Genomic DNA, 23,843 nt, shown 5'->3' on the forward strand with positions numbered 1-23,843 from the left:
GAGGTAATAATTCCTTCAAAAAAAAATAATAAATTGGTCACTCAATTCACGACTGTTTATGGGACACTGCTGTGTGCAATTGGCTACCATGTTTTGCCCACAAAATATACAGTCAATTCGCTTTACAGTATATGTTGTGAAGCACTTTAAGACGTCTTGAAGACGTGATAAGGAACTATATCAAATGCAAGGATTATTATTATATAATATGAAAACAAACCTTGCAGATGTTATCAAGGGTAACAGCAAATGCTATAAATGCCTCAAGGGAAAGAGGGTAAATGAGTGGCAGGTCCATTAGAAACAGATATAGGTGTTACAATAATTGAGCATAAGGATATGCTCAATTATTCCAGGCAGGGCGAAACCTTGGGCAAGTTTCCTTACTCCACACGCCTAATAATAATCCCTCCAAAACCAAAAACAATAATAAATTGGTAATTTTCAATCCACGACTGTTTGTGGGACATTGCTGTGCGCAATTGGCTGCCGCGTTCGCCCACAAATATACAGTCAATTCACTTTACAGTATATTCTGTGAAGCGCTTTGGGACGTCCTCCCGACGTGAAAAGCGCTATATCAAATGCAAGGATTATTATTATTATATGGTGGAATTGTTGAATGAATAGTTTGCTTCAGTCTTTACAGTGGAACAGGACGATCGATCAGACACTGGAGGTTCAGGGAAGGCAGAAGTTTAGGGAAGGGAGAAACTTTAAAAACTTGATTATAAATAGAAAAACAATAATGGATAAACTAGCGGGCCTGAAGCCGAACAAATCTCCAGGCCCAGACAGTTTCCACCTCAGGATACTAAAAGAAATAAGGGAAGAAATTGCAGAGGCTTTAATTGTTATTTTCCAAATTTCAATCGATACAGGAATTGTACCAGAAAATTGAAGAACAGCAAATGTAATTATTACTCAAGAAGGAAAAAAGTAACCATCTAGGCCTGTGAGTTTAGCATAAGTGGTGGGTAAATTACTAGAATCTATCACTAGGGACAGAATAACTGAGCAGCTAGATATACGCACATCTGGGAGAGTCGACATAGATTTGTGAAGGGTAGATCAATTTTCATAAATGTACTAAAGTTTTATGACATAACCACAGAGGTTATACGTAAAGGGAGATTGAAAGAAAACGGGTGGGCCATTGAGATTAAAAGATCTGCCAACCTATAATAAACTGTGGAACAGGCTTAATAATAATAATAATAATAATCCTTGCATTTGATATAGCACCTTATCACATCTTCGAGATGTCTCAAAGTGCTTCACAGAATATCCTGTAAAGTGAAGTGACTGTAAATTTTTTGGCCGAATCACAGCAGCCAATTGTGCACAGTAGTGTCCCACAAACAGTCGTGAATTGAGTGACTAATTTATTGTTTTTTTGAAGGAATTATTACCCCCGGAAAAGCGATCTGCCAATCGACTAACAACGGGCTCCTACTTACTGCTAGGTAAACAGAGGCGTGTGGAATAAAGAAACATCCCCAACATTTCGCCCTCCCCGGAATCAAACCCAGGTCTCTCATTTGCGATGGACTGAATAAAAGTTCTTGTTTTCCTATGCCTGTTTATCTGCAATCGACTCTGATACAGAAGTAGACTCTGTACTGCAAGATATTGCCCCCCCAAAAATCTAATTGACGTATGAGCTATCTAATGATTTGATTTCATTTCTTTGCACAAGTAAATTGCTTCTCTTGTGACCTCACACATAGACACAGAACTGAAGTTATTTGCCAGTAACATAAAGGTAAATGTTTACATTTTCCACAGTGTGTCGAGTCCTGTAGCTCAGTGGTTAGAGCACTCGCCTTGCAAGCGAGACACCTGGGTTCAATTCCAGGCAGGGTGAAACCTTGGGCAATTTCCTTACTCCACACTCCTAATAATAATCCCTCCAAAAAAAAAAAATTGGTCATTTTCAATCCACGGCTGTTTGTGGGATGCTGCTGTGCGCAATTGGCTTCCGCGTTTCGCCCACAAATATATACAGTCAATTCACTTTACGTATATTCGGTGAAGCGCTTTGAGGCATCTAGAAGACGTGAAAAGCGCTATATCAAATGCAAGGATTATTATTATTTATTATTTAAAGTCAGTGAAAGACATAGATGTTGAGAAAGTCATATAAAGTCCACCAAAATTAGTCTCAACATTTCAAATCTCTCTACAAAACTATAACCTCCTACCTCCTGTGCTATCCTAGTGAATCTCTGCTATAAGGCTTCCATGGCTGTGATGTTCTTTCCATAATGATTCTCAAAATTAAACAAATAATTAATAGTCTCTGAGTCAGAAGGTTCTGGGTTAAAGCCTCACAACCGGACTTTGATCTTACATCCATGCTGACAGTCCAATAGATGTGCTTGTTGGAGGAGCTGTTCTTCGAATGAGAAGTTAAACCAAGATCCCGTTTGCCTGTTCATTAATGAGAAACATTAAATATCCCGTGGAACTATTCAAAAAGAGAAGGGGTGTTCTCCCCATGCCCTGGGCAACATTTCCCCCAAATTAAAAAAATGATCATTGGCTTCATGGCTGTTTGTGGACATTGCTGTATGCAAAATGGCTGCCTTGTTTGCCTACAAAATACACAGTCATTGCAATTGTTAGTATATCCTGTGAAGGACTTTGAGATGTCATCCTGACATGAAAGTCACTATTAAATGTAAGGATTACTATATTATACCGTTTTATACAGATTGAACATTACTTGCTCACTCACACATTTGCAATGCAGTAAATATAAAACCTAGAACTCCATTTGGTGTTTTTAGGGTCTTGCCTATTTGGACTTCCATCTTCAAAAACCTACGTCTTTGCTCTTGCACCCTGTTAAGAATGTTACCGTTCATTTGAAATGGTCGATGTAATTGATCTATTACAAATTTCTAATAGTGGTAATTTCATTGTAAAGTGCTTTCATTGAGCATTTCTGAAGGAAAACACGATCCGGATTAGAATTGCTGCTTTCACTTCAATCTTATTGTTATTTTCAGGCTGGCAACCTGGACCTGAGAATAACAGGAGTTCCATTTTGCCTTTGCAATGTTGTGAATCACTTTTTGATAGTATACGTTTAATAGTGCGGAAAACCAGAGCTGTTAATCAACTTTGGTCCAGTTTCTATACTGTTGACAGTTATTGCTTTGCTGCTGTACATCTGTGAAAAGGGAGGGGAGGGGATGGCTAAACTGAAAGCTGCACTTACACAACAAAGAACAATCCTGTTTTTAGGCACACCAGAGATCATGGAATTGCTGCAGTTGAAGTGACATTTGTGTGGACAAAAGGATATAGTTTTGAAGTAAGCTTCTGAAGTGGCATAAAATCGTTATTGGAATCTGGAAGGATTTTATTCTGTGCTCAATGAAGGAGAACTATCTATTGATAGATTCTCCACATTTATTAGCAGTGAGATACTTGGTCTCCAGGTAATATCTAGCAACTGATAAAACTTAGCTTTCTTCTTAGCAGCAAGAGAAATCAAAACTTGTTTTCCCTTTGTGTGTGTGTGTGTGTATATACATGCAACTTCTTTAGTTTCCGCATCTGTCAGTCACCCGGCTGACAAAAAAAAATTCGTTCCATTGGCAAATTATTCTGGACAACAAGAAAAGCTCTCCAAATTTCATTAAAATGATCTAGCTGTGGAAGTATTATTGAAATTAAAGGGAGTGAAAAATACTTTCATGCCCCAGACGGATTGAAACCACACATCCAGGCAGTATTCCTTTTGACCTAATGAGACTGCCTTTTCTGCAACATTTGAGAAACTGCTTCAATCCATTCTGCAGCTTCAGTCACAGAGAGAGAGAGAGAGAGAGAGAGGGTCATTGCTTGTATATTAAGCACAAATTGGCTTTTTGCCCAATTTTGCTCATTCCTCTGCAGCCCATTTAACCTGATGATGTCGTGGTAGAAGAACACTGTCAGGTTAATGACTCAATTAAGGGATCTTCACCGATGGTTTGGTTAAGGAGACCTAAACATAAGTCATTTGGAGCCAACACAAATGTATAATTCATGGGTGCCTATTTTTAAACAGGTCTGGGAATCGTCTACCAAAGAACCATTTCATTTCAACTTGACTAATGATGGTAGCCTATTTACAAGGATATAAGGAAGACCTTTTATGCTGACCTTTATGGTTGATACTGGGCTCTGCGTAGCAATCAAAAATAGAAAACCTAGCTGATATTTCTCCTTCCGAGCTCAGGGCACCGAGCCAAATTACAGAACCTCCACTGCCCACCTGCCTCAGCAAGAGCTCAGGCAAAGGATGGAGCAGTCTAAGGCTTAATGTCTGATTTTTTGTGATTTTTCACATCGGCGATCTCAATTTAATCTGCAAAAGGCAAAAGATGTTTCATTCAAAAAATCTTGAAAGGGGTCTTTTTTTTATTACCTCATTGAATTTGAGCCCTCACACTATACAAAGATTTTCTGCAGTCAATTCAACTTGGTTCAGTCGGTAGCCTCCCACCAAAGGTCGCACGGTTGTGGGTTCAAATCCCAGGTTGGGGATTGGAGTCCACAGTCTTGTTTTACACCCCAGTGCAGTGTTCAGAGAGTGCTACTTTGTCAGAGGTGCCGTCCTTCAGTTGAGACGTTAAAACTGAGGTCTGTCTTCCTGTTCAGATGGATGCTGAAGCCCATGGCAGCACTGTTCAAAAAAAAAGGTGCTTCTGCCAGTGTCCTTACCAAAAATTCTCCAGTTAAATTGGTCATTTACTTCATGTCTGTTTGTGGGACATTGCTGCGCAGCAATTGGCTGCTATGTTTACCTACAAATGTACAGTCACTACATTTTTCAATAAATCCTGTGAAGTAAGTGCTTTGAGATGTCTCAATGATATGATATAGTGCTCTACCAAATGCAAGGATTATTATGAGATACCCTTCAGCAATCTTCTTTCAGTTACTATGTCTTATGTGATTTAGTGTCAAAAATTGTGAGTTTTTGTAAAAAAAAAGAGAAATAGTAATGATAGATGTACCAAAGCATTAACCTCTCTGTCGTTTTCAAACATTTTGCACCCTGATGTGCATTTCCAGCATTTTCCGCTTTTATTTCAGATTTCCAGCATTTGGGTTTTTGTCTTATCTCTAATGGTTATTTGTTGACCTTGGCATAAGTGTTTTTTTTATCAGAACATTAACTGACTGTTGAATGGTGTTAATGTTACAAACTCTTTCAAAAATGAAGGCTGGACTTGTTTTTTGTGAGTGAAACACTAAAGTGTGATTTTACTTAGCAGATGTTTTAGCAGATGTTTTAGCTGTGTTGAAAAGGACAACTTTGTTGCACAATGAGCCTTGGTGTCAGTTGATTACTCTAAATATATTTTATATTGCAGTATTTTGGTGTACTTAAACACGTACAGTAGGCACGCTAGTTAAGTGTAACTAACAATTGTTTTTAAACAAAGTAGAAAATTGATAATATCTTTACTATTCTTTCCATCCACACCTGCAAGAGTGAGGTTGATAGATTTTTGGTAGGTCAGGGTATTAAGGGATACACCGAGAAAGCAGGCAATTGGAATTGAAAGGATTAGTTGAGGTACAGATCAGCCATGATCTAATTAAATGGTGGAACAGACTCGAAGGGCTGAATGGCCTCCTCCTGTTCCTATGTAGTAACTAACTCTAACTCAAATAATTGTTCACTTTTTTTGCTAATTGAAGTCCATTTGGCCCATTGTGTCTTTGCTGATTTTAGCTGCTTATAAAACCACAGAGCAGACCATCATAGCATAAATTCAATTATAATTTGATTATAACACGATTACAGTTTGGACCCTATTCACTGCACCGCACTTCCCTCTTTACGGCCATCTTTTACTCTAAAATAGACAACTTCTTGTTCGTTAGTTTGTGGCAAACTTTACTTCCTGCTTCGCTGTGCAGTTGGATCTTTGTAGGATTCTTTGGAGGGATGGACACACTTTATATTATGAGATGTGATTTATACTGTGGTCTTTGCCATCAACTCTTTTTCAACCAATTAATTTAACATTGAATTCAGAACTATTCCTCTTCCTTTTGGGGAAGTGTTTCAGTTTCCTAAAATGCAATCACTTTTGTATTTAACTCCACTTGTGTCAAATGTGTGTTGAACTTGTGCAGCTTACCTGATTTTGTATGTTACAGCAGTGCATCATTTTGAACGCTTTTCCTAAAAGATTATTGCTTTTAGTTTTGATGAATTCCAAATCTAGTTACTGTTGTCGAATATTTTTGGCTTGCAGAACAAAATAAAATTTTCTGTTAAGTTGATATGAGCTAAAATTCAATAAATTTCACACAATACAGAAAGAAGTTTGAAGACGACCTTGTATTGCAGATTGTAAGACTGATTAAATAGTCAACATTTTTCAATTCCAACTCTAGGGTCCATGGTACCATTTTCTATGAGAATACTGTATGCTGAACTACCTCAATACTTGGGGAAACCACAGGAGTCATTAGACAGACTACACTGCATGAAAGCAATTTGTCTAACGGTGAGTATTTGTAATGTAAATATGTACTCAATGTAAATGTAATGTAAACATGAATGTATTTTTTCAACTAAGTAATGCACTGGGGGAAATGGACCATCACTGAAACACCTAACAGGGAAGTGGTGAAATAACTGAGGACAGGAAAATCCTTTTGCCCGTTGCCAGAAGAAGTGTTGATTGCCACAGCATACGAGATGTGGTGGAGTTGTCACGCAAGGAGAACATCCCAAAATGCATTAATAACATTGATTTAGATGAAGAAGGCCTTTGGCCTATGCAATTTCATCTTCCAATAAGGATACCTTTCTATCTCCCAAACCCCCTCCCCCATCACAGCACAGTAGGCATTCGAGCTGGGGTGGAGAGCAAGGAGGATGGGGAGGGGAAAGATGACTGAAGCTATTTTAAGACTGCCTTCAAAGAGGGAAGAGGGACTCCTGGAAGGAGTTTGGCAGAACGGGAGTAGCATGGCTGAAAGCGCGGCAGATAGGGTGGGGGACATTGAAGCAGGACTTTGTCTTCTGAGTGAAGAGAGTGGTCTGATAGGCAGGAATGAAGGAGGTCGCAGAGGTTATGTAGGGCCAGACTGGAGGAGATTAAAGGTATCTTGAATTCGATCTGCTGGGGGATGGGGAGCCAGTGAAACCGAACGAGGATGGGGGATGATAGGCTGGCGGAGCCGAGTGTGGGAGAGGACAAAGGCTGCAGAGTCCTACTCAGTCTGCAACTTGTGTTGGGTAGAGCTGGGGAGACTAGCAAGCAGAGTGTTGGTGTTGTCAAGCCTGGACACGATAAAGGTATGGCTGAGGGTCTTAGTGGCCTGGGAGGAGAGGTAGTGGCGGAAACTAGCAATATTTCAAAGGTGTAGGAAAGCTGCTTGGGTAAGAGCTTGGATGTGGGGTTTGAAAGTCAGTTAGAAGTCAAACAAGTGTAGACCAAGAATTCCAATAAAATCATAAAATGCAACTTCTGCTTTGCACCGTTCATTAAAAATCAATTATCCCATTTGAATGCTAAAACCAATACAGACTGCCATCCTACTTCCTGAACTGTTCTCGTTCAACCCACATGCATTTTCTCAAGTTCTCTTGAAGTGTACAAGAACATCATCAATTTTGGGGTATTAAACATTCTTCATAGTCCATATGTGCAATCAATATTTGCCTAACATCGCAGTAAACTTCGAATAGAGGTTAGTACATCCTGGATAATTTTTTTGTCCACTGCAGTGAACAGACTGAAGCTGATTAAAGTGCCTAACTTCCCATTTTATTTCTTAATATTTCTGACTTTGAAAGGGAAGGAAAAGTAAGAGAATTATTTTTGTGTCAGGTTTACTTTTTCCTCCCCCCCCCATACGTTTGTATTTAGGAAACCACTTTAAACACAAGTATTTTCACTCAATTGCTCCTTTCAAAATTGTAACTTAGTAAAACTGATGTTCAAGTTTGCAATTTAATCAACATTTCCAAATGGGCAGTTGATAAACGACATTCATTTTTCTAACTCTTATCTTCAATGTTTCACAGAGTATCATTTTTCATTAAAGTGATAGAATATTGAATTAGTTTTCATAGGAGTTGTATGGGAATATTCATTGTTATGAATGATTTAATAATCAGAGAATTCTTTAAGTCTGTTATGATTTCTGAAACTGTACACCTTCAATGTAGATTCTTGATCATCTGGAAAATGGACTGGCAGAAGATGGCAGTATGATCAATATAACGTCTGAGAATAGACAAGGTAAGGAAGTTCTTTTTAATTAACGACCTTAATTGAGGGGATCACAGGTGATAATTGATAGCAGTCTCGCCTCTAAATCAGAAGGTTGTGGGTTCAGGCCCTACTGCTGGGGTTTGATTTCAGAGTTGAGGCTGACACTCTAATAGAGTGCTGGTTGGAGGTGCCGTCCTTCAGATAAGATGTTAAACTGAGGTACTGTCTGGTTGTTCAGGTGGAAGTTAAAGATCCCATGCCACTATTCGAAAACAGAAGGGAGTTTCTCCCAATATCCAAGTGAAAATTTCCTCTTTGGACAAAATTGGTAATTCACGTCTGGGACATTGCTGTGCGCAAATTGGTTGCCGCATTCACCTACAAGTAAACAGTCACTACACTTTGCAGGAAATCCTGTGAAGCCCTCTGACTTTTCAACAACATGAAAAGGTTCTCTGAGAAACTCGAGGATTTCTTGTGTATACCGAGTGAGCTTTAGGCAGTCAGCAGTAGCTGAGTGAGCTTCACTGTCTTTTAGTTTAAAATGATTTGATTGCTGGTCAATAATATACAGCATTAGTTTAGAGATGAAATGTTGGTGAGAAGCCATACGGTAGCAGTGAACATGTTTATAATTGCTGAGAGGCATTTGCCCATCGGGTGTTAAAGCTTAATTTCACCTTGTACAAACACTGTCTACTCGGGAAAGATTGTTTTTAGTGAAGAAAGTCCTTTTACATTGATGTCTATGCAAAAATAATTGTACTTAATGGAATAAAATTGATCGAACAGATACAATTGGTTGTTCACTTCATGGGTTTTTGTGGGACATTGCTGTGCTCAAATTGGCTACCAAGTTTGCCTACAAAATACACAATCAGTGTACACTTTACAGAAAATCCCGTGAAGCGCTTTGTCTTATTATTATAATCATGGCATGTATTATTAGTAGAAACATTGCTGCATTGCAGTATTGGCACACGTAATGTTGCATTGGTGAAAATTGAGAAATTCATAAATAAATAAAGATCTTTTCCTGAGTTACCCAAGTTAACACTGCAGTTGACTCGATTACACTTTTGAAGGCTTTTCTGTTGCCTGTCAATAAAGCTTGTAATGAGTTATCAATCTTTAGTTTAAGTTATTCATTAATCCTTGTGGCAAGCAAACATCCCACAGCTGCCTGGAATAGATAACCAACATTGGCCAAAACCTGATGAGAGTCTTGTGGATATCTGTGTGGAGCTGGTGTACTGAGTTTAGCCAATTATGCAGCGAGGGAAGCTGACTGTAAGGAGAAATGTGGCTTTAGATTCGAACACAGACTGCATGGCGTACCTGATAATTGTTTTATCCCCGTCATTTGCATACCATTTTCTTTGCTTCGGAGTTGAAATATTTCAGATTCATTAATATGCAAATATTTGACATTGATTCACTATTCACCATATTAAAGGAGCCAGATTCCCTTGGTAAGACTTGTTAGTGGCAGAATTATTAATATAGAGTATTCACAGAACTTCTCCAGAATTAAACCAAAAATAAGGCCTTGAATTAAATATACAGTATTAATGGGTGTTCGTTTGTCAATACCACTGGTGTTGATTTAGTTAGCAAGATGGGTGACATTACAATTGCATTGTTTTGCCCACAAAACATTCAGTCAAAACCACTTTACAGTATATTCTGTGAAGCGCTTCGAGACATCTCGACGAGGTGATAAGGCACTATATCAAATGCAAGGATTATTATTATTATAATGGCCTAATTTCAATTCTGTTTTCTAGACAAAGGTTGTTTGTGTATTGGAAGCAGTACTATTAAGCACATGGCTGTATTAATTTAAATAATACCGCATTACATACGAAAGTTAGATATTTAAAATGCCAATCAAAACTTTGTTCATGTACGTTTAAAGCTTGAACAATTTAATCCTTACAAAAGAGAGAGGGGCACAGCGAGAGAAAGTGGGGGAGAGAGTGACACAGGGAGAGGGCAGCACAGGGGGCGAGGGAGAGGGCGGCACAGGGGGAGAGGGCGGCACAGAGGGAGAGGGCGGCACAGAGGGAGAGGGCGGCACAGGGGGCGAGGGCGGCACAGGGGGCGAGGGAGATGGCGGCACAGGGGACGAGGGAGAGGGCAGCACAGGGGGCGAGGGAGAGTGGCACAAGGAGAGAGAGTGACATTGAGAGAGAAGGTGGACGAGAGAGCGAGGCAAGTGGCCAAGAGGGGGGATGGACGGATAATAATAATCCTTGCATGTGATATAGGGCCTTATTACGTCGTTGAGATGGCTTAAACTTCCCCAGGATCTTCTGTAATGTGAATTAACTGTGTGTTTTGTGGTTGAAACGCGGTAGCCAATTGCGCTCAGCAGTGACCCACAAATGGATGGACAGATGGTAGAGGCAGAGAGAGAGAGAGAGAACTCACTTCTAAAGGTGAACTCAGCGAAGCAATAAAACCTGGCATTGTTGCACTAGGGTCAGCTTTCAGGTGTTTCAACCTAAATGTAGGATGATCCTGTTAAACCGCACATTTCTATTGTACCATTCTGTTTATACCTGGGTGTCTTGTATACCTGCAAAAGTGGTTATCGTTTTTCCTGTACACCTAGTATGTGTGCAGCAGTGCAGAAAGGGACAGCATTGGTATCAGCGGAGGCCATGGGAAAGCAGTCTACCCGACCCCATGGCTCAGGTTTAATTGCTCATCCAGCCTGAAAGGCTAAATGAGACTGACACCTAGTCTTAGCTGTTCAGCCGTTGTCATGAAATTTTCCATCATGCAGAATTTTGGAAAATTCCATTTTAATTTGGAAGCTTTTTTATTAAAAAGTTCTGTGGAAAATTGGTTTCCAAATTACGACTGATTTGGAGAATTTTCCAAACATTTTGCTTGACAACGGTGTTAAAACTAAGACCGTGAAGATTTTGGGGCCCTGATATTCCAAGATTGCTTCATTCTGAATTCAATTGAAACTTATTTTGTTACTGGAGCAAGAGGATGGGGGAATATTAGTGAAAAGGCGAGCTTCTCGTTGTGCAGGCTTTTGTGACTAATTATAACAATTTTATATTGAAGACTTGCTTTGAATGATCTGCAGGGGGTATTAAGTTTCTTTAAAGCAAATAAAAAAAACACTATAAACAATTGCAGACTTCAGTTTTAACATTGGTACATATTTTGACAGACCCTGTGGTAACACCCAAAGTGACTATTGTGTTTAGTCAAAGAAACATTCAATAACGTTTTAGGCTTTTCTTCACTTGAGAATACCGTTAATTATTGCACCTTGCAAGGAAATTTCATCAGGAAAGAACACTTAGAAATTAAGCTGGAGCTTTTGCACAGATCCTTAGAATTGGATTACTGTTGAGTTAATTGCAGTGAGCCACAAAGAACAAAAATGGCATGTAGAAAAGCAACTGCCCCAAATAATATGTGTTGTTTTACAGAATTACCTATGAAGTTTTTTGTTGGATATCTGACAAAAGCAACAGTTTCTCAAACCATTAACCTTAAAAACATTCCTTGGAGAGCCTGTTACACCAGCTTTATGAAGTACAGATTCAGCATGACAAAGGTTTATTTGAAATGGGTTGAATCTGTTCTGTGCATGAAAAATATGCAGTTATTTATACTTGTTTCATGCTGAGTTATATTGCTCACAAGGAGTTCTTGGTCTCTTGCTATCCATCTAACAAGGGTTCAGGCCTGTGCTTGTCGGTTGTCTAATGGCCAAGTAATAATAATAATAATAATCCTTGCATTTGATATAGCGCTTTTCACGTCGGGAGGACGTCCCAAAGCGCTTCACAGAACACACTGTAAAGTGAATTGACTGTATATTTGTGGGCGAACGCGGCAGCCAATTGCGCACAGCAATGTCCCACAAACAGTCGTAGATTGAAAATGACCAATTTAATTATTGTTTTTTTTTTTTTTGGAGGGATTATTATTAGGCGTGTGGAGTAAGGAAACTTGCCCAAGGTTTCGCCCTGTCTGGAATTGAACTCAGGTCTCTCACTTGCAAAGCGAGTGCTCTAACCACTGAGCTACAGGACTCCACCAGTGATTATCCTCCAGAGAGGGGAAGGTAACCAGCATCTCCTTGGGGCTGAGGTGGCTCCAAAGTGATGTGCCCAGTAATGCAATACTAGAATCAAACCCACCTCTGTATTTGTTTTGGTTGTCTGGTTTCTGTGGCAGACAGGTCTACAGTACTCCAAAGCGTTCACTGTTGGTGACTGATCAGCCAGCCGGCTCATTAGCAGGACTTGGAGGAGCAGACCGGTCGGTTACTGGCAGCTGGGATTCTTCCCATTCGACTCCTGTTTACAGTGCAAGCCAAATTCCTTGTGGGTAGAGTGGGTGATGCTAGCTGGATCATCAACAGGAAGCTTGCCAGATGGGTTCATAATGGCAAGTTATGTGGTTTTACTGGTTAAACCTTAGCTGCGCCCCAGATGCACGGTCTGGTGTTCCCCAGCCTTGGCTCTTGCCAACCTGTGCCTCCCTATACTTCTAGCATTCCGAGACTCTCTTCTGCGTGAAAGGTGCTGTATACATGCACAGTGTTGTTGTAATATTTTCTGGGTTAGGTAAATGGCACGTCCCTATGGGAAGAGAGAGAACACTATTCCAGTCGACAGGAAATTTTCTTGTGTCCTGTATAACTGGTATTTTTCATGGACCAATTAATTTTGCTGTATTCGTGCTTGGATGCTTTTGCACAAAATTAAGTGGGCCATGAAAAATAGATAAATTAAATCTTGCTTTTATTATTATAGACAAGCACAGTGCATTACAATTATGTGAAATATAGGGCTGTGAACTATGAGTTGGGCATTCGTGCTTAAAAAAAGAAAGCTGGGGCAAAAAAAGGGACTACTGTACATCTGTTTGGGATACTCATGGGTTTCTGCAAATGTCAGGCACCCGGCTGACCAACAGAAACGTGAGACAGGACAATCAAATGTATAATTAAGGGAAATTGCTAAAAAAAAATCTTCTGGCTTGACAGTGCTATATGAATGTAAATTTTATTGCATTGTAAAATATATTTTTAAATACTTTCCCTCCTCCCCACAATATCCTGCAAAGTGACCTATGGAAAGCTGCTCACTCTTCAAAGAGACCAGGACTGCAAAAGTGGGAATCTCAGATTGAGCATTTTCAGCCATCTTTGTTCAGAAGGTTTTTGGGGGAGAAGTATTTCAAAATACATTTTAACAACTTTCCTTAATTAAGGAATGGAATGTATTTTGGATACTGTAATTTTATCCCCTTTATTTCAGATTTTTGGTGTTTGCATTTGTCTTAATTCCACACAATGTTTCATTGCCAATTGGGGCCCTGTAGAAGTTTGTTCTCGCTGTTCCTTTTGTCTTTCTCCTTTGTTTTTCCCAGTGTACTGTACTTGCCAAAGCTAAACTCACACACATTGTCTTATTCTAAACCTGTCTCCAGTTCAAATTAATCGTTCAGTCCAGTACCTTGTTTTATTCATTCTCCTGGCCTCTCTTCAGCTTCAACCTAAATTCAAGCTACCTATGAGACTGGTAATTAATGCTTCAACCGGACCTTCTTAATAATAATAATCCTTGCATTTGATCACCTTATCAAGCGCCTTATCATGTCGTTGAGAATCTCCAAGCACTTCACAGAATATATTGTAAAGTGGATTGACTGTGTTTTGTGGGTGAAATGCGGGAGCCAATTGTGCACAGCAGTGTCCCACAAACAATTGTGGATTGAGTGACCAATTTTTTTTATTTTTTTGAGGGATTATTACCCCCGAAAGCGATCCACCAATCAACTAACAGTCAGTTTCCTACTTACTACTAGGTAAACAGAGGCATGTGGAGTAAGGAAACTTGCCTTCGGTTTTGCGCTGCTGGGAATCGAACCCAGGTCCTCTTGCTTGTGAGGCGAGTGCGCTAATCACTACACTACGGGACTCCACAACGGATGATTACTTTACAAGTTTTCATTGTTTGTTTGTGGAGATAGCCAGACCTCTGCACGGATGAAGACTCACCACTTCAGATGCAGTGCCAAGGTCTCGACTTATCTCAACTGATGCACACAATAATGTAGCTATCATTTCCTGAACTGGGATTGATGATGGCATCCTTGTCCATTATCACTAGCACATTGCCAAGCTCCATCTTTTAGAGCTACACTGTGTTTGCAACAATTTCATACTCTGGTGCACAGAAAATCAGAGCATCACTGAACACAGTAAAGCAATCTCTCAATAAACAAGGCAGGACACATTCTCAGTCTCTCTGTCACCTTCGTTCTAAATGTCTGTGGGTTCTCCTCCACACACCTCTGTTTACCGAGCAGTAAGTAGGAACCTGGTTATTAGTCGATTGGTGAATCACTTTTCCAGGCATAATAATCCTTCAAAAAACATCAATAATAATTTGATCAGTCAATCCACGACTGTTTGTGGGACATTGCTGTGTGCAATTGGCTGCTGTGTTTCACCCACAAAATATACAGTCAATTCACGTTATAGTACATTCTGTGAAGTGCTTTGAGATCCTTAGAAGAAGTGATAAGACACTATATCAAATGCAAGGATTATTATTAATATCAATTGGTCAGTGGTGTATGGTCTATCCTAAGGAAGTCCAGGATATCTTCAGGTCTTGGGATTACCCTTTTTGAATCACAGGAAAATTCTTCTGTTGAAGGACCAGAAACCTGTCATTTAGAAGCTGAACAGTCTTATCTTCATACGTTTCTGTACTTAATTCCTCCATGTTCCCTGATGGTTTAGGAATGCAGAGCAATAGTGAGGCAAATAATTCTGGTAACTCTTCCATTGTTCTTATTATTTATCTTATGTATAAGATAAGGTAAATTTATCCTGCCTGCAAACTTCTGTGACTTTAAATTTTTAGCATAATACATAGCAGTCCTGGAGGCTTCCCTTTCAGCATTCAGGATCATAAAATCCAAAGACTGATTGACATTCAGCCTGAGGTGATCTGCCACAAGGGTCAAACGATCCTCTAGGCCTTCCTATCTTTTATTAAACTGAAGGTGATGTTTCATTTTCATCTTGGGCAGAAAATTACCACTTCATCATTTATCTGTTGCCTCGTAAGTCTGAATTTAAAAAACCTTTTCCATTATGGTGATATCTGCAGAGAATTTTTAGCAGTCCATGTAGACTGGATATCACTGATCGTATTATTAGTAAGTTCTGTGGTCAAGGATGTACCTTATAAACTCGAAGACCCAAGGGAAAGTTGGTTTTCAAACAAACAGTTCAAAATGACATATTCATTGCATACTGTGCTGCAATCACCTTAAAGGTAGAAAATGTTATTCCACTAACTCTATAGCCTTAAGCATCTTTGAATGGGGTATTTATCAGTAGGATTTGGAGAATCCCTCCTTTTATTAATCATTGCTGCCACAATTCAACCATCATGGAGCAATGGGTTCTTGAGAAGTCAGTCCTCGCTGGAGTCTCTGCTCTCTTGCAAGAGCTCCTTGCTCCTCATCCGAGCATCACTTGGTCTGTCTCACATAGGTTGTGACAACAAGGAGAATGAAGAAAGATTACCTTCATTGATTGGTCATGGATCTTTCATTAATAAAATGAATAAGGCCACATGGAATAATTGCTCTTTCAATATCAGTGCTTCAATCTTTGTGTAGAGTATATACCTTTATTATTAAACCCATTTCAACCTACTTTGTGAACACCTTTGGAAACCATATTTGAATGAATTTAGAATTATTGTCATGTTTCTAATGTCCTTTATTTGCCTTTGCAGTTCTTTTTTGCTTTGCCTACTGTCATACAATTGTTTTGGGTAAATTGTGTAAGGCAGAACGCAATTACATAGAAAAACAACCTATTTTGTTTTCTGTATGAATTTCACATCCTGCATTCAAATGTTGAGACTGTGTCAAGGAGTCTGGTTTTGAAGATAAGTGTTTGGGAAATGGTTGGATTGGTTGCTGACAGACAGAATTGGTGCTTAGCAGAGCCAGATATTAAAGATGGTGGTTGAGGATGGGATCAAAGACTATCAAAGAAGAACAGAAAAGACCAGAGTGGAATTGCCCAGCATGCAATTAACTCGGGAAAGAGATGGAACAGTATTTAGGTGTTAAAAGAGGTTTGGCTTACTTCACAGAAAAAATGTCCATTTTTTTTTTTCCGCGCTGCTATAGTTTCTATGAATTAAATTAGCTTTACAACTCTAGAATATTAATACTACTGTATTTGAGATACAACATTTTGTCGGTGTTCATTGGCTGATCCTCCATTGCAGTGCTGGGGGTGTTTTGCATTGTTGGAGATGCCGTCCTTCGACATTAAACCGGGATCCTGTCTGCTGGTTCAAATGGACGTTAAGGATCCCATGTCACTATTCAAAAAAAGCAAGGAATTTCTTCAGGGAACATGACCAACATTCTTCCAATCAAAACTGGTCCCTCACTTCAATGTGGTTTGTGGACATTGCTGCGTGCAAATTGGCTGCTGGGTTCACCTATAAGATGTAAACTGTAAAGTCACTAAACTGAGACATCCTTCTGACGTGAAAGGCGCTATGCAAATGTAATTTGTTGTTGTTGTTTACAGTAAATCCCTTGAAGCTCTTTCCTAACATGAAAGGCATTCTGCAAGAAATATTCATTGCTCACTTGTGCAGAATGACCACTTTGGTAAAAGTATCAGAGCATACTGTTATTATTATAATAATATTAATATATTAATATAATAATAATCCTTGCATTTGATATAGTGTCTTATCAAGTCATTGAGACATCTCAAAGCACTTCATAGAATATATTATAAAGTGGATTGAATGTGTATTTTGTGGCTGAAACACGGCAGCCAATTGCGTACAGCACAACAACAACAACAACTTGCATTTATATTGTGCCATTTTCGCGGGGAGCATCTCGGAGCACCTAACAGTGGTGGAAGATGATACCAGCCGGGGGGTGTCGGAGGAGGTGACTGTAAACACAGGCGAGGAGGAAGGTCTTCAGCACAGCATTGTACTGTTGCCACATTCAGACATTAAGGAACGGTAGCCGAGGAGAACAAAATTAGAAGAAAATGAAAAAAATGAAAAGTCTTTTATTGCCTTCTTAAATTTAAATTGGCACGTATGGCCTGGAAAGTAATGGAATGTAGTAGGTCCCTTGAGGCTATGCTTGTATTAGTACGGAATAGTTAAGATGTGAATATGTTATTATTCAAGCGGGCCAGTACTGTCAATATTAACACCAAATATGTGGTGAAGTAATTCATATTCACCTCATATGGCTTTACTCTGCACTCCTTTTGTAATGTATTTTGCCATGTGCATTTCTCATTTAGATATATGAAATTAAAACTCGTGCTGTGATAAAATTACATGGGGAATGAAAAGAAACTTCCATTACCAATATTTTACAGGAAAAAAATTAAACTCGGGACAGAAAGGCAATTGGCTTGAATTGTTTACTGGTGTTTGCATCAGCGTTTCCGACTGATTTTATTCCGGTGGGTATTTTACATCAGAATCGTGGTAATATTTTTTTAGGCGAAATGCTATAATGAACTAAAGCATATTCATAGATTGTTAATCCATAGGCAGTGGTAACTGTAGCTGAATCAATGAAGGCAGCAGCAGAAAGCAATTACTTTTGTGCCATATCTTCATGAGATCCTACTGTGTCTTGCAGCTTCTATGCAGTTGTGGAGGTCACGTCTGGGGCGTGCGATGTACTCCATGGCAAACTGCCTGCTGATGATGAAGGTACGTGGGTGGCTGTGAGATGTAGCATTACCGTATACACTCGATAATCTGAGCACTGCCCTACACAGTGCAACAATCAAATGATTTGAGAACCTAGCGGTGTTTAATGTTTTGTGAAATATTTGCAAATGTATAGATTTCCCCTTTATGTACATAGTCTACGCGTTAAGGTGTGGAATTTCGTTTTCAGAGAGAAGTACATATGCTTTATCACAAATAACAATGCAAACCAGCCATCATACAATGTATGTATGGAATTGAATAGACTAGAATTCTTGAAAAAAAGGCCTTCAATTAGCACAGGGCAATTTGTGTGAATGTAGGTGCAATTCTTCGAACTGAAATTCATCTGAATAGGATACTAAACATTTTGCATTTTTTTACAAGTAAAAGTTGGATTCATTATTAAAAACAATAGGTTTTAATTCATTATTAAAAACAGTCTTGCAGCTCAGATCTTTATGTTTAAGATGTACCTGATCTCTAACTGTGCTAATCCTGTTATCTGAAATCTAATTGTGTTTGCTGCCTTCCCCATAATTCTTTGTTTCTACATGTGTACATGTCATAGGGTATATGTACCACTGTTTATTTGTTGCTATATACTGCCTCGAAAATAGATTTTGGGCAGAGGATATGAGCTTAAAACATATGAACACAACATATTGCATTAATCTAACTTTTGTGTTTGGATGAGAAAAATCTGTTTTGGTTTTAGCACTATATTGCTCAAATTTTAGTGCCGGAATAACCCCTCAGAACCTCACCAGCTCGTTAATGAGTCAAAAGAGAAAATTATATCAATGCCGTTTTTAACATAGCAAGACGCTAAACAATGTGCTGCAGGACAGCAGGTACAGCATTCTGAATAGAAAATAGCTTAAGTTTAAATAGGTCATTGTGATACAGTGCAGGATATCGCCCTCTGCTGTTTGATTGAAAAACAATCACATAATGCAGTGAAACTCCCTAACGCACCAGTCTTTTTATCATTACGTGCTTTTTAACCTTTGATCTCAATGTACCAAACCAGTTCCTGTTCAATTTTAGAATTGCTCCAGATTAAGGTACTTCAAGGAGTCTTATTAACCTTGTCAACCTTTTCATATCTTGGCTCGGCATGAATTTCCCTATTAACATATTAGCTTGTGAGCAACCTGAACGTTTTATTAGTCTTTTGTGTTATTGTTTTCAAAAAATTGTTTTTTGGGTCAGCTTAAGAGCATCCAAACCAAGCTGAGATTTTCTTGCGTCCCGCCTACACGTGGAAATCCCAGAGATAGATGGTCGGAATGGAATGTGCGCTCTCTCCCTGGAAGGAGCCATCCTGCTTACCTAATTCCAAAAAGTATTAGGCGTAGGTTGGCAGGAGCCAAGGCTTGGGGACCTTAGAGTGTGTGTTGGGGTCCCGATGGTACCAGCTAAAACCGCATGGCTTGCCATTGATAGCGCTGTCTGGCAAGCTTTCCCACTGCTTGTTCAGCTTGGACCGCCCTACCAGTTAGGGCTTTGACTCACAGGGTTAACAGGAGCCAAGTGGGAGGATTCCCTGCCCCCAGTGACTGGTCAGTGCAATATTTATGAGCTCCTTCCCTGATTTATGGCATATATATTGTGCGCCTTTTGCAGCACCAAGTGTGCAGCGAGGGTAGAAGCAACAAAGACTACAATTAATGAGCTATATAGCTGGGATCCGTGTGGATTTAACACCAATGCAAAATGCTCATGGTCTGAAATCCAAAGACAACAATTTACATTTAAATTGTTAGAGAGCTGAGAAGGGGGAAAGTGATCGAAAGAGCAGTCGGAAAGAAGTCTTAAGACAGGTTTAAAAGACTGAAAGGGTGGATAGGAAGGAGCAACGGCTGCAGAGTTCTGGATGGTCTGCAGTTTGGGTAGGGAGGAGCTGGGAAGTCCGGTGAGAAACATGTTGGAATTATTGAACCTGGATGTGATGAAATCCACCCCCCACAATATCATGGAGGCTTTAGTGTATCCATTGTACTCTAACCTTTGCCGTTAATATTTTGAAACCTCTTGATTATGGACGACATTGTAAGGCAATAACATTTCAGTTCACATAATGTTCGCATTCTGTAGAAATTGTAAATATTGCCATTGTAGAATGTTTACGTTCTGCATTGATTCATCAAGATTTCAAAAAGTCTTAATATGGCTGAGTGATATCTGCTTTCTACGGAGGCTTTAATAAGAAATTTACAAAAAAATCAATGAGATTCATGAATTCACCTTTCTAACACACCACAAACATTCAATTACAACAAAGAGGGTAGTAATCAGTCATCCTTCGGGTAGTAATTGATCATGAGTATTGAGATATCTGTTAGCTCAGATAGTAGTGAATCCTGGGATATATGTGAGTGATAAGAAAGCTGTGTTTGATCTACACACGTCAGAAGAATGTTTGTGCTACTTCATCTGCTTGACGACCCTCCTTACCTGACGCTGAGCATTTCCGTGAAAGAAAAAGTGTATTTTAACAGTAATTTGTACAGCGCTTATTTAACGTTTCAAGATACTTTGGGGGTAGTCTTGTGGAATGACACCCATGTTTTCAACATGCAAAAATGGAGCTGCACTTTTTGTAAAATTTCTGTATGTCAAGGTGACTGGGTCCGTAAATGACGCAACCAATTGCCATAACCACTGTATCAGCCTGCACAGGTAGATAAGGAAGATTATAATGGTAAATGCAGTCATGAAGTACATCCATCACAACCAAGGCCTTTAAATCCTTTAGTCCATCAATGACTGATTGTATCAATTCTGAGTTGGTATCATTTGCCATCTTGTTTCACCCTCAACTGTCCTTTCTACCCTACATCCATACCATGACCCGCTCTACCTTCCCCTACTTCCTCAACATCGCCTGGCTCCGCCACTGCCTCACCTCTCAGGCCCCTGAAACCCTCAGCCATGCATTTATCATATCTAGACTCGACTACACTAACGCCCGGTTTGTCGGCCTTCGCAACTCTTCCCTCCGCAAGCTGCTGATCACCCAGAGCTCTGCAGCTCATGTCCCCTTCCGCACTAGATTCCATGACCCCATCACCCCCACCCTCACTGGCTTTCAACCCCCAGTGGATGGACTTCAAAATTCTCGTCCTCGTCTTCAAGGCCCTCCACAGCCTTGCCCCCTCCCTACCTCTGCTTCCTGCTGACCCCATGTCAACTTGAATGCTCTCTCCGCTCAGCAAGCTCCGGCCTGCTCTACATTTCCCCACCCGTCCCGCCCCACCATCAGCCGTCAGGACTTCAGCCTCCCTTCGCTCACCCTTTGGAACTCCATCCCACATTCGCTCTCTCCCTTGCCTCCTTTAAGGCATGTCTCAAGATCCTCCTCTTTGACCGCGCTTTCATCCACCCTCCTACTCTCCCTGATCCCAACCCGCCTGCTCAGGTTCAAATCCCTGACTGTCCAATGCTTTGGGAAATCCTCCTGACATGAAAGGCATTGTACAGATGTAATTTTATATTGTATTGTACTTGAAAATAGATGATAGATGATCCACAAATCTGCCTGGCTCCCACAATGCTACTTTTAATTCCATATTCCTGCTCTTTCTCCACGTAAAATACTATTTTCCCTGAAGTATGTATTAGTTCAGATAGATCCAAGTGCTGTGATGCTCAAAGTACATGGTATTGTGTTCTTTTGTACTGATGTGGCCCGTGGCTAAATAAATGCATGAGATGTTTTACTAAACATCCAGTTAGATTAATTATTTATTTAAAATCTTGTTGGTCATACAAATCGAATCACTATCACGAATGTTTTGAAATACTTTGGATGTAACAAGCAGCAGCACATTACTGTCCATTTCAACTGCAAAAAAAATCAATGAAGAATCAGCTTCAAATATTAAAAGTTTAAAAAGTATCTGATTGAATTCCTTCATTGGAAGCGTTAAGTTGGAAGCCTGCAAAATAAGTACATTGCTATTATGAAAAATAATGTATACAACTAAATGCAAGCTTGTGCGAGTTGGAATGCAATATAAATTAAGACATTACTGTGTTACAAGACCAATATGTGCTAGGTTACAGATGTTGCTCTTTGTATTTTCAAAATGCTTTTATGGTGGCATAATTTATTAATCCTCTATAGTCTGTTTTGATATTCCTTTGTCAATATTTTTCTGAGCACTCACAAAACTGATATTTTCTGGAAAGTGTTTTAATGTAGCTAAATTGAGCAAATCATCCAAACCTTTAAGTATATAAAATGTCTTAGTCTTTAGGATTTACAATGAAAAATTACAGCACAGTCAAAGAATTAATGGCAGTGAATCGGTGCAGAACTGAACTGTTGTCTATTTTCTCAGGACTATGTACTCGCAGTTGACATGTACCATTCAGTCATCCAGTACCAACCAGAACAAGAGCCTCAGCTTCTCAGTGGCATAGGAAGACTATTTCTGCAGGTATGAAAAATGGTGCCAGGCTTAACCTATGTCTTGCTCCTTAATTTTGATTGTGAGATTAATACTTGATACATTTTCTTACAAATAAAATCTGAGGAAATTGTCTAGTTTGGTGCGCGACCAAATTAGTCTTTTCACTTCATGCAAATCTATAATGAACTGAATTGTTGTCAAAATCAACCTAGATTCGCAGCCTGTTTTTCTTGGATTTAACAATTTAATAATTCTGTGAGTGAAATGGATGTTTAGTAGATGAACTCGATATAACTTTTAGCACAGTTCTAAAATATGAAGCGGGAAAGAGAATTCAAGATAACTACAATAAGCTACATATAATTTTGCACTGAGGTTCTGCATTGCTGTGTTTGATGATGTCATTGTATCCAACTACTATTTGGGACATAAATGTGAATCCAGGCTGGCCTGCTCTTTGATTCATAAAATTAAATCTAAAAAGCTGTGATTATGAATTGTGTATGAAGATACCATTTGGACTAATGGAGCTTGAGGCATGTCAACGGGAATGCCTAGATCACATTTATGACCGTTTTTATTCATAAATAGAGCTTCATTTTGCACCTTGCAACTGGTGAGTGTTTGAATTGCATTCCACTAAAGGTAGAAGTTTTAACTTGTTTACATAACTATAAAAATAATGTTGCATTACATTTCTGAAAGTGTTGCGAATATATTTTTTAAAAGCATCAATTTTACATTTATATAGCACCTTTAACATCAAGTGTATGACTCAATGGCCAAAATCAATGAATCTCATTTACTGCTGTCTTATGATTTGGGGTTTTTACCAAGGGCCTTAAGGTAGTGAAAGTCTTTTCACAGCAGCTGAGTTATGTGTTCATCCTTACTGGATTATTGATTGGTTCATATGCCCTCCTCTGAGATTAAATTAAGCAAGTCTTCACTCTGTTTGACATGCCTTGGATTCATATTCTTTTTCGAAAAATACCAACTTTAACACAAGACTTTGTTCATAGGATCTCATACAGGAACAATAACAACAACAAAATTACATTTATAGAGCACCTTTCACATCTGGAGGACGTCCCAAAGAGCTGAACAGTCAGTTGTTGGGGCCCGAGCATGGGGGAGGGTTGAGGGAAGGCAGAGAGATGGGAGGGAGACCAAAGGCACGGTCGAAGAGAAGGGTCTTGAGACTGGCCTTGAAGGAGGCAAGGGAGGAAGTGAGGCGAAGGGACCGTGGAATGGAGTTCCAGAGTGTGGGGGCAGAAAGGCTGAAAGCCCGGCCACCGATGGTAGGGCGGGTTGGGTGGGAGACATGGAGCAGGCCGGAGCCCGCTGAACGGAGGGAGCGGGTAGGTTGGTAGGGAGTCAGCAGGTCAGAGAAA

The 23,843-nt window shown here is 39.6% G+C and overlaps 1 protein-coding gene across 2 annotated transcripts in view; it reads left to right on the plus strand.

The window, feature by feature from the left end:
- trappc12 (trafficking protein particle complex subunit 12) overlaps positions 1-23,843 on the plus strand; it is a 57,896-nt gene that overhangs the window by 19,431 nt on the left and 14,622 nt on the right. For both annotated transcript variants that reach the window (XM_007904730.2, XM_007904733.2), the window contains 4 exons: positions 6,412-6,524; positions 8,198-8,270; positions 17,955-18,028; positions 22,378-22,476. In XM_007904730.2, coding sequence (XP_007902921.1) covers positions 6,412-6,524; positions 8,198-8,270; positions 17,955-18,028; positions 22,378-22,476 — 359 coding nt within the window. The remainder of the gene's footprint in view (positions 1-6,411; positions 6,525-8,197; positions 8,271-17,954; positions 18,029-22,377; positions 22,477-23,843) is intronic.

Source organism: Callorhinchus milii, unplaced genomic scaffold, assembly GCF_018977255.1.
Source record: "Callorhinchus milii isolate IMCB2004 unplaced genomic scaffold, IMCB_Cmil_1.0 Scaffold3, whole genome shotgun sequence".
NCBI classification, from domain to species: domain Eukaryota; kingdom Metazoa; phylum Chordata; class Chondrichthyes; order Chimaeriformes; family Callorhinchidae; genus Callorhinchus; species Callorhinchus milii.